The sequence below is a fragment of the Hyaena hyaena genome, unplaced genomic scaffold, assembly GCF_003009895.1.
Source record: "Hyaena hyaena isolate Hyena2069 unplaced genomic scaffold, ASM300989v1 scaffold_1519, whole genome shotgun sequence".
Classification (NCBI taxonomy): domain Eukaryota; kingdom Metazoa; phylum Chordata; class Mammalia; order Carnivora; family Hyaenidae; genus Hyaena; species Hyaena hyaena.
The window spans coordinates 74692-87154 of NW_024082152.1; the positions used below are offsets into that span (position 1 = coordinate 74692).

Genomic DNA, 12463 nt, shown 5'->3' on the forward strand with positions numbered 1-12463 from the left:
AACAAATAAATAGAAGATCCACATGGAATGTTTATATATTCTTACTTTCTCACTACTGATTCTATTGTATTGTAATTTATTGGCCTATTGAAAAGTCCAGTACACAATGGACACTCAATAAGTGCTGTTAATGGACACAGTATTTTTCTGTACAATTTTTTAAAAGATTATTTATTTATTTTGTGAGATAGAGAGAGAGGGGCTGATAGAGAGAATCCCAAGCAAGCTCTGTGAGGTCGTGACCTGAGCCTAAATTAAGAATCAAACAATTAACCCACTGAACCACATGTACACTCCTTGTCCAAAGAGAGATTAGCAGACATAAGAAATGCCAGGATTAAAACAGAAAAGTCTTTTGTGACTATATAAGAATGATTATCTATCTACCTATTTATTTATATATTTATCAATCAATAATCTATATCTATCTATCTATCTATCTATCATTTATTTATCTCTCCATATACACATATGTAATGAGGTTATTCTATAGACCTTGGGAGAAAGGAAACCAACAAGTCTAATTTAAGTAAGCTCTGTTTATAATGCTATAAGTCAAAATTAGTAATCTTTACATTTGGTTATCCAGTTTCCACCACATAATCTAACTCTAGAAAATCATCCAACTTTGGGTCTGTAAGAGCAAGAGGGGTCACTGTGACTGCTGATCAGATGCCACTATAATGGTAGAACACTAGTGGGTTAACATATTATGATTCTGAGGTGCTTGGGTGGTTCAGGTGGTTAAGTGGCTGACTTGATTTTGGCTTAGGTCATGAATTCAGGGTCATGAGATTGAACTCCACCTAGAGACCCATGTCAGGCTCTGCACTCTCTGTGTGGAGCCTGCTTGGGATTCTCTCTGTCCCTCTCCTTCTCGCTTTCAAAATAAAATAAACAAATAAAACAGAAAAAAAAGAGATTATTATGATTTTGAAAATATGTACATATTTTATATTATTATTTTATTGGCAAACTAAAACTGGAACCAAGTAAAACAAATATGGCTAGAGAGAATTAAATTGTAAACTACTTCACTTTGCTTACTTAAAAAAAATCTGAACCAGACCGTCAAATGAGAGAACCTAATCTTTCTTCACCAACACACCTCATCTCTAGGCATGTATTATATCAAGTTAGTTAATTAAATAGAATACAAAAGAGAGAACGTTGTTCAGGCACTACTCAGGAAACAAAATCTATAAAAATTAGAAAAGATAAGCTAGGAGGGTATGAAGAGAGAAAGACAGTAGCTTGGGATTCATATCCTATATACCTGGACTTACAGTAAACCTGCCCATATCCTTCTATGACATTTTTCACTGAAGTTCTCGTCTGGATATTAATAGCATGCTTTGAACATGTAATTTAAAACTAACCAGATAAAAAATGATCCTTTAAATGATTTTCTCCTGGGCTGTAAATTGACTTGAGAGCCATACTATGTACTCCAAATCCGGGTTTAGACAAACACATTTTTCAGATTTTTCTCAGACATTTTGTCTCTTCAAGGATCTAATAAAAGCATCTTTCATGTCATTTATGAATCAGTGATTCAAAACAGGGTTTTTGTTGTCTGCGGCTACCACTGTCAGATGGCTCTAGGGTTCCAGTTCTGCACCTCCCCTCATTTGATTATCCGATTTTGGTAAAGCTACTTATGTCTCTAGAAGGAGAAATAATCTTTCAAAATTACAAAGATAATTTGTGTGAATTGCTCAGCATGGAGTCTTGCACATCTTACCTGTCATGTTACTCCCTAATTAAAACCCTCTTATGGATCCTCAGTGTCATCAGGATGCTCAACCTCGTTCACATGGCCATAGAGCACCTTCCTATTGGCCCTTGTATAACACTCTGCCCTTAGTTTCCTTCATTTACCTGGATATCTCCTCACTGCGGCCACACCAAATTATTTGCTCTTTAAATTGTTCATGCTATTTCAGGTCTCAGCGTTTTTGCTATTTCTTTACTACTCCTGTTTTGAGAATAAACCCCAGCTTCTCACTTTCCACCAGATCCAGTCATGACCCACTTATGCTAAATTAGGGCTTCTTCCCTCTGCTCTCAGCACCCTTTGCATATCTTTATGATAGTACATGTCAGTAACCTGGTATTTTTAAATTAAATTTTAAGTTCCTTCCCATAAATCTACAGTATAAATTATGTGAAGGCAAAGGCTGTTGGTCTTATAAATACTTTTTTTCCCCAGTGCCTCACACAGAGTATGGCACATATTAAGGGTGGTATACATTTTTGTTGGGTGAATAAATATTGCATTGAGTCATTGGTGAGTAAGGGAACTTTTCTGATAAGTTTCAGAGTACTTCTTTTTTACATAACATCTGAAAGATTTCTAGTCCTAAAAGTACAATGAGTTGAAATTTAAAGTTAAACCAAATTAAATTTTTCATATTTAGATCAGAACTTTTTTAAAAATTAAACTAGATTAGTTTCTCTAGAAGTCCCAGATATAGACAAATGACTTATCTAGATTTAGCCCTATAATTCTGAGAGTATGTTTTTGACTTAATGATATGACTCAAAAATGTCATACTTTTTAAAAAGCTAGGTAAATTTCCTCATCTGTGAAATAAAGTAAGAAAACAGAGATGCAGGAGTGTAATACACACAGTCTGAACAACACATGACAGAACTTTTCCTGCAACAAACTTCCCTTGAATTGCACCCTTTAGCTCACATCTAGGTTAAGTCTTGACATATAAATGGGGGAAAACAGTCAACAGGACATAGCAGGGATGGCACTTTGAATATTTTTATATTGTTCTTAATTATGGAATTATGTTTAGTGGTAATTACAGTCTACTCCCAATAATTTCATTTCTAGCTTGAGAAGTCAATAGTGTCCACAAGATTATAAATGATTATCACTGATATTAAACATCCAGGTTATAAGTGTTCTTTTTATTCATTGGTTTACTTTCTCTCCCTAAGCTGTGTTTCTTAATTATGTTGCTACTTTTTGGTTAAGTATAGTGTTAATGAGGAAGTTCTTATGAATTGATCCTGTTCATCAATATAAAAATAACACTCCTTCCAACCAAATTGCTTCATTTTGAGGGAGTGATACATTGGAGGAATTGTGGCCTGTTTAGTTGTCTTACTATTAGCACTTTTTAATAATTCAAATGAAAGAACATTAACAGGATGGTGGAGTTGTTCAGAGTGCAGGCAGAAGATACCTTGGAAGAAGATAGCCCTCATTTATAAATTTTAAATTAGCTTCTCATTGGCTGTATATAGCTGGATGAATTGCTCTATTTCTCAAGGTTTCTGTTTTCTCATAAGTAAAATTAGGGAAATAATACTTGTCTCATTGGATGTTGAAAGGTTTAAATAACACATATAAAATAGTTCACATAATTTCTGGCATTTATTAGAGGCTCAATAAATGGTAGCTATTATTACTGTTATTTATAAAGAATTTTTATGATAAATTTGCTATTCTTGAATTCTTATATAAATATGGGTATTTTTGCAATGACGGGAAAAGATTTTTATTATGATTAGATATTTGAACATTTTCCATAGAGGAACATTGCAAAAGCTACCCGTATTAATCTTTACAACGATAGCAGTAAGATAGGTTTCTAAAAGCAAAAAAATGGATTTAATGGCAGAGCAGGATTTAGAATGAATCAGACATTCCAAAGCCTGTGTTACGTGATATTGGAACACCTCACCTCCAGCTCCCATTTTGATTTTCAACACATTGAGACTATGGAACTAATCTGAGGTTCTAATTAAGCCTATATGTCTATATTTAAAATTATAATGTACATTTCAGTAGAGTTTTCCTTCTGACCACTGATTTTACTGATCTGAGATAATAAGCCAAAGCTGCACAATTTTGAACTAGTTGCTAAAATCATGTGCTCATGGCTTTATTCTCTTCCAAGTTTTCATTAGTATCATATTATGATGCCAAGACTGGCAAACAATTAGGCTAACACCACCCACTGAGACCCTATGTTCCAGGGTGAGTGATGAATTCTGTATAAAGAAATGTATTTGGGCTACATTACAATTGTGGTAGAACAGGGCATTTCATGGAGGTATTTAATGATAGCACCAAACACTAACTGAAATGACTATATGAGTATTTACATGAACAGAACCTCGTTTGATGAGACTATTCACAATTGGGAACATTAGGTTTTTAACTCAGGTCCAATTGGAATGGTACTAACTTCACATCTTATTTATATGTATGTGTAAAACTTACTCTCATCTCCTGTTTCAAATTCGAACTTTTGGCTGTAGCCACTGTATCCTGTTGCAGTCCTCACTCGGATATGAAATATGTACTTGGTGGCTGGCTTGAGGCCCGTGATGATGACACTGGGCGCCTTTGACCTCGTGGAGGAGTAGGTGAGCTGCTCGTGCTCCTGGGGATAGAAAAGAGGAGAAAGGAAATGAAGTAGAGTTATCCCACTTTTTTCCAGGGATATGCCCAAATTAAGCTGAGGAATTATGCTCTGAATATCAAAAATATTGATTAAAAAGAGGTGTAAGCATGGCTTTCCATAATTTAGCACTAATTTATCATTATGATGCATATGATATGGTCTTGATTTGAAGATTTATTGAGAAAGATGATTATCTTATATAAACTTCCACTTGTGTTTTTGGTGATTTGGATTTCTGATCCAACTCTAAAGAATGGTGGTGGCGTGAGAGCACGTTTACACAGAATGGCAGCTGCACCTGGAGCAAAATGGGCACATCAGATCAGACCACACCAGCAGAGTGCAAGGAGCAAGGGTGGGAGAGTTCAAGTACCCGCTACTCACTTCTACCCGCAGGTAGTGCCAAAATGCCGGCGCTATCCGTGGGTAGACCTGTGGGTGAAAGGAAAAATAAATTAATTGTTTTTTTTTTAATTTGAAGTATTTTATCCTGAATCAATTGCTTTGTTCCAAAACTCAGCGATGTCCTTGTCTTTAAAAACTGAAGACTGAAGTTGACTCCAACTTGAAACATGAAACCATAAAAATTGACCCTTAAGGGAAAACTGACTCCACCCCCCACCCCCCGCCCCGGATATCACAGTTTATTATTTTTTTAAGATGTAGGGGCGCCTGGGTGGCTAAGTCTGTTAAGTGTCCGACTTCAGCTCAGGTCATAATCTCGTAGTTCGTGGGTTGAGCCCCAAGTCGGGCTCTGTGCTGACAGCTAGCTCAGGACCTGGAGCCTGTTTCAGATTCTGTATCCCCCTCTCTCTCTGACCCTCCCCTACTCACTCTCTCTCTCTCTCTCTCAGAAATAAATAAAACATTAAAAAAAATTTAAAAGGCAGGGCTGGAGCCTTGGTTTCCAGTCACCTGCGTTAACTGCCAAACTACCTCCCCTCACTAAAGGGAATGGTTCACCACAGCTGATCGAATGATCTGGTCAGTCAGGGTCTTTTAAGGGGGCTCTCTTGCCCACCAGCTCGGGATAGTTCATTTCATCCATGCATTTAAGAGATTGTCCACAATGTGCTGGCAATGGAGGCAGATTAAACTTAATACTATTTTTGTACAATGTTACTGTTCAATAATTTTATAATGACATTTTAATAGGTGAAAAACACTGTATTTGTATGAATAACTCTTCTAAATTCATGAGTCAAATTAGGCCACCAGGTCCTTATGTTAATTCTCCACTATTCTCATAAATCTAAAGAAAGAGATTCTCAGGGATAGAAGCGACTTTCAAGATCATTAATTGAATCACTCATGTGATGCCTAAATTCTATCTCTAATATACCCGTCAAGATTTCATTTAGCCTTTGCCTGACAATCTCTGTTGTTCAGATCTTCCAGACTAACAAACGGAGTTATAAAAATCTACACATGTGTAGAAAGTGTCAAATTCCATTTATTTGCTGGTAATGCTTTAAGATTTAAAACTACAGAAATCATTTCCCTTAAGCTACTTTTCAGAAAAATATCCTAATCTTAAAGATCATTTAAAAATTTTATGGCTCTATTTGTCAGAGCATTATATGCTACGTGGTTATTCTGAGTCTAGCTGAGGAATTGAATTTACCATCTATACCCTAAATAGAACTATTTATTAAACACAAAATACAAAGAAAAAGTGAGTTAACAATAGCAACATTTTAACTAAAAAAGACAAAAAGACAAATTGCTGTTTATATTTACTTCTAAGTAATTTTGAGATTAGGAAGTAAATAAATATCCATCTAGCATAAAATCCAAAGAAATAAAGCCTATAAAATCATTAATAGTAGTAATTAATTAAGGGCTAAAACAAGGAGCTACGATCAAGCCCTTTATAATTAAGGGTCTTAACACTCATATTGTAGAGAGAAAAAAAAATGCTTGTGTGTTATTCAAAGAAATGATATTGTTTCTGGTAGAAATCTGCAAAATTTTTGGATTTTCAATCTCACATACAAGAGGAGAATATTCCGCCTTTCACAGAATTTCCTGCAATGTAAGTGTTATGGTCAATTTTGAGTGGTAGGTCACAATATGAAATGATGACTGACAAAAAATTTTTAAAGCCGTGAAAAAATAAATTTTGTCTTATCCTTGAAGAGAGAAGATACGGATTTCAAAAATCTACTCTTAGACTGGCAGCCCACCAATTACACATTATGTCTTTGTTGCTTCATCAAAATGTAGCTAAATAGTAATTTCTTACTAGGTAAAGTTACAGAGAGTAAAGGACACCTTTTGCAAACAGCTTTCAGCATTTCTGCTGTTATATACAAAATTATATCTGTAGTTACATCTCTGGAATAAAAATCCCCAAGTAGGAAATGTGCGTACATGGTTCCTCAGCTTAAATGACAGCAGTGTGGTGATGGCCTGCCTTATCTTAACATCTCGCCAGGTCTCAGACTGCCAGAGAGGAGGACTCAGAAGGCATCAGTCACAAGAGTTCCTCTTTCGAGGGTACAACAGCTCTCTCCTGGCATTTCCAAGATCCTGGGAAGTCAGGTTAGCACTTATTCATTACAAGCACAGAGCACTAGTGTCCCAGAACTTTGGCTAATTGCCTTTCTGCCAACATATCAATTCCAATTCTAAGCAGTTGTCACTGGGTAGAGACCGTCCTTTGCCACAGAACCATCTAGATATATTTATTCATCCTCAAAGGCTGAACTGTGGACATGTTTGAGTAGGATAAGTGTACAAGTTTTTCTGGAGTTTGTGCCACGATGGAATTGCTAGTTTTATGACATGTGTGTCTTCAATTCGCTAGATAATACATCCCATTATTCATAAAACTCTTAAATGTGTTTTTTGTCTTTGCTAAATCCATAGTGAAATAGCTTTTGCATTCTTAACACTATTTATTTTTGTAGTTCTTTCCTTGATCAAACTTTCCAGAGGTTTGAACCAACTTTTGGCTTTGTTAATCTAATTGCATCTTTGTTTTGTATTACATTTAATATCTGCTCTGACCATAAATTTCTTTCGTCTTTCTACTTTGTGTTAATTATGTAGCCTTCTAACTTCTGGCATTTCATGCTTAACTCATTCATTGTCAGTATATCTTTTCAAATATATGATGTAAGTCTACAAGTTTTGCTCTAAGTACTGCAGTATCTATACTCCATAAGTTTATATGGTATATTATCAATCAGTGCTAAATATTTATTAATTTCCAAAGGTAAATGATTTTTAAATTCTTTGTGGTAGCTCCAGGATTATCACTTGTACAGTTTTATGGTTCCAGATAAGTTGTCAAGCAATAAACAAATGGTATAAATTGAAGCTCCAAAGGCATAACCCTTCTGGTTGCACAGCACACTGAACTGTGCATAGGACAGTGGATGCTCATTGTTGCACGCACTGGCATTGCATTAACGTACTGTCTTCTGCATTAATGGTTGCTGCTTAAAGTAAAACAGCTTGTTGCACTATTTCTCCTGGATGAACATGGATAATAGCACCAATTGTGAGAAAAAAAAATATTTAGTAATGATGTACTTTAATATATTGCTATGTATGTCATTAAAATATATATATATATATATATATATATATATACAATTTCCATTTTATATATTCAGAACCAAATAGTGTGAACATCAGACATGTTCAAACAGAATGCGTATGTACTGATTTCTAGAGATAATGACCTTCACTTTATGGTTCTCTTCTCATGCATAGATCCTACAGCTTTGAGTCAGGCATTGCTCCTTCCCAGCTGCTGAAAATCAAGGCTTTTGGGGAAGTCACATTAGACCTTTCAATTGCCAAAAATACTGAAAATACCATATCTCTATAGACGTGAACTCTTCATGGTAACTAAAAGGGATGTTTTTACCAGATTCTGGACCCTGTTATTACTTAATCTAAAAACTGCAATTTAGTGAAAAGAAATAGGCTAAAGTGCCCAATTTCTATGGCTGTGTCTTTCTAAAATCAGTGTTGCAAGGATGCCTGGGTGGCTCAATTGGTTAAGCATCTGACTTTGGCTCAGGTCATGACCTCATGGTCCATGAGTTTGAGCCCTGTGTCGGGCTCTGTGCTGACAGCTCAGAGCCTGCAGCCTGCTTCAGATTCTCTCTCTCTCTCTCCCTCAAAAATAAACATTAAAAATTTTAAATAAAATAAAGTCAGTGGTTGCATGGCTTGTATCAACAAAAGGCAGCATGTAGAGAATTTGAGGTTGAAATTTTCTCACCCTGGGCTTGGGCTTGGTTCTACTTGTATTATATACAAGTCACATTGAAGAGTTCAATTTAGTCATATAGTAAATTCATTCATTCCAGAGACATTGAATGCTCACTATGTTCAAGGAAGGTTCTGGGCACTCTAACAGATATAGATTAAATAATCACCAAAGTTTCAACTAAGCCAATTAACTTCTATAATTATTTTTATGTCAGAAATACAAGTCTCTCTTCTGCTGTGACTCCTTATCATCACGCCTTACCTCCTCTTGGCTAATCACTCTCACTAATGGAAGTAGGTTCAATGGGCCCACAAAGTGGTCATCATTTAACTGGTTTGCCTTCTCTTAAAATCTCTCGGTCTAGTAAGACTTCTGTGAGATGTTACCTCTTTGTCTTATTTTTTCATTTTAAATTAACTGGATTATATATAGGTTACAAATTGTTTTAGACTTTTTCCTGCAACATTTAGATCTAAATATATATCAGGAATCATAAGAGAACCATAATTTATGCAATCCTTTATAATACACAGTCTTTATGAGATACTCTTAACAATCTTGTGAAGCAAGAACTGATAATATCTTTATTCTCACTTAACATATGATCAACTTGGTCAAGAAAGAATAAGTAACTTAAGAAAGCAAGTCACCTAACTAGTTAGTAGTTTTTATTCAAATTGTGTTTTTTCACTATATCCAGTTAAGGCAGATATGTCCAGGGCAATATGCTTATAGATTAGACTTGAGCTAAGGTTGCATCTTTACATTTTACATTATTGATCATCTAATCACTAGAAATAATTTTAAATTTAACACAGGCTATGATGATTTGATGGCATTAGAATATCTTTATAGAAATTATTCCTCAATGACAGAGACAATTCTCAACGTTAAAGATTTTAACTAGTTATTTTAAAGATAAAATTCTTTTATTTTTTAAGTTTATTTACTTTGTGTGTGTATGTGTGTGTGTGTGTGTGAGAGAGAGAGAGAGAGAGAGAGAGAGAGAGACTACCAAGCAGACTCTGTGCAGAGCCCAAGTGGGGCTCAAACTCACGATCTCTGAGATCATGACCTGAGCTGAAACTAAGACTTAGACACTCAACTGACTTAGCCACCCAGGAACCCCAATAAAATTATTTTGTATTTTGGTTAATACATCCATGAATCCTATTTTTATTTTTATTCTCTTTATATAGCATGTAATGTAGACAGATTCCAGGAAATACAGAGGGCTTATAACTCACCTAATCTTGCTTGGGACATAAAATATTCTTGTTTGGGACTTGGAATACAATTTATTTGATAAGGTCTAGGAGATTTTTCTAGAATTTTTGATGTATGAAGTTACCTGAATGGCTTTATTCACAGAACAGTACTAAGAGGACAGATTAAAGAATTGATAGATTTTCTTTTATCCTTTCAAGTCATAGCATGTTAAAATGATCAGAAATAGGCCAAATTAATACTTTACTATCACAATTATTATTACTATTAATTGTTATTATTATTTTACCAATGTTCTAATTAACCTAAAGGTAAAGTTCCTGTACTATTTTCTAACAGACTGAGGCTATAGATTCCTGAAAAAATAAAATAGTATTGCCTGTGGGCTTTAATGGCTCTGCTAGGAGTTGCTTAAGTCATTTTTTAATTCCTAGTCTTTCTCCCGTTCTACATATGTCTTTCTCACCCTGCTTATCTGTCACAGATGCAAACACACACACACACACACACACACACACACACACACACACACATTCATTAAACAATATATGACAGAAGCCTGTGGAGGTGTTTCCACAATAATTCTCTCAAAATTAAACAATTTTAAACCACATTTAGAACATTATTTACTATCTACAACAAAGATATATTTTTCCTATTAAACCAAGAATTGCATGGCCTAAAGACAAAGTTTGAAAGATTATGAAAAATCTTGTGGCCTACACAGTGATATTAGCAAATCCTGAAAATACTTGAATGAAAGAAAGTTATTTCACATGACCTTAGGAAAAGGAAAGCTTTAGTACTAGATCTTAGGGAGTAACAACTGCATCCCAAAGGAGAAAGAGACACTCAATCTGCTGGATTCTATTTCACAGGTCACTCCCACAGGAATGAGCCCTACGTGGGGCAAGTACTTATATATCATATCCTGGCTAAAAGATTTCCTAAGACTTTTCATATCTTTACTTTGTACCTGTTTGCTTCTTTGTTTCTTTGTCTAGAGAATGAGAGCAGGGGAAGGGCAGAAAGAGGGAGAGAGAATCATAGCAGGCTCCATGCTCAGCACAGAGCCCAACGTGGGAATCAAACTCAGGACCATGAGATCATGACCTGGGCCAAAATCAAGTCTGTGCTTAACTGACTGAGTCATCCAGTTTGCCTCTCATATCTTTATTTTCATGATGCAATCTTCTGATTGCTGATGTGGATTCCCAAGTGCTATAGAAGCAGATATAAATATATTTATTCCTGGAAAGAACAGGCTTCTATAAAATTAATACATAGACATTCTGATTGGTTCTTCAGTTTCTTTTTTAATTTAATTAGAATAAATCAATCTCTGAGAGAGTTATCAACTCCTAATGCACTGTAGTTGCAAGGCCTGCAAAAGAGAGCATTAGAATAAGCTATGTGAATCCAGGAATTGAAGTTATAGCATGCTTGTAAAATAGGCAGAATCATAATATAGTGTATAATACTAAAAAGTCATCCACTTCCATTCTTTTATTCTTTGGCTTGATCCATCCCATTGAACTGTTAATCTATTATTTTAATGTTTTTAAATTTTATATTATTTATTCTTGAGAGAGAGTAATATAGACAGAGCACTAGTGGAGGAAGGGCAAAAAGAGAGAAGGCGACATAGAATCTGAAGACAGACTCCAGGCTCTGAACTATCAGCACAGAGCCTGATGCAGGGCTCAAACCCACGAACCCTGAGGTCATTATTGAGCTGAAGTTGGACGTTTAACCAACTGAGACACCCAGATTCCCCTAATCTATTCTTTTTTAAGAGAACTTTAGACAGAAAAAATCTTATTCTACTCTAGCCAAACCATAAGGTATACAGAAAGTTAGTTCCTAAAATATAACTTAATTATCTTACTGAAACTTAAAAGCAATATTTTTTTTTCTTAATATGTGGGAACTGTCTCTCCTAGTGATTGAAGTAATAAGCCATTTATTATTGTCTACCTAGAAATCCCTAGAGAATTAACGGAAAAGATTTAGAACTAGTAAGTGGAGTCAGTTAGTTAGGCAATATACAACTAGCAGCAGCTTTCCTACATACTAGCAATGACCACTTAACATTATACTTTAAAATATTCCAGTTACTATAGTAACAGAAACCTTATAATACTTGAGTATATGACAAAAAATTGTGCACAAAAATGTAAGAATAAATCTATCACATTTTACTGTAGAAACCAAAAGGAAAATCTCTTACTTATTGCAATGCTAAGTTCTTTAGTGGACAATTGCATAGTAAAAGTAAAAGCAGGAACTTTATTTTCCTTTGTTCTTTAATGGAATGGCTATTAATGTGCAGCTGTTAAACATTATCACATCTGACTTAGGTTTTTGGTAGATATGAAGCTGAGAATTTTTCTTCTTTTTCTTATACCGTAATTATATTTGTATTCTGTTTTTAAAATGTGAAAAGGTGGAGAGGAGGCAAGATGGCGGAGAAGTAGGGAGCTCCATACATTTCACTCACCTCCATCTCTCAAATGGAGAAGGCCTGAAGTCATAGGAACCCTTACAGAATCCAGGAGTTTGGGAGGAAAAGGAG

At 35.1% G+C, this 12463-nt stretch overlaps 1 protein-coding gene across 1 annotated transcript in view; it reads right to left on the bottom strand.

Annotated features, from left to right (window-relative positions):
* LOC120225811 (ephrin type-A receptor 6-like) overlaps window positions 1-12463 on the bottom strand; it is a gene marked incomplete at both ends in the record, with an annotated part of 255586 nt that overhangs the window by 35866 nt on the left and 207257 nt on the right. The window contains 2 exons of the mRNA XM_039223998.1: window positions 4247-4409; window positions 4815-4862. Of these exons, the coding sequence (XP_039079929.1) occupies window positions 4247-4409; window positions 4815-4862 (211 nt within the window). The remainder of the gene's footprint in view (window positions 1-4246; window positions 4410-4814; window positions 4863-12463) is intronic.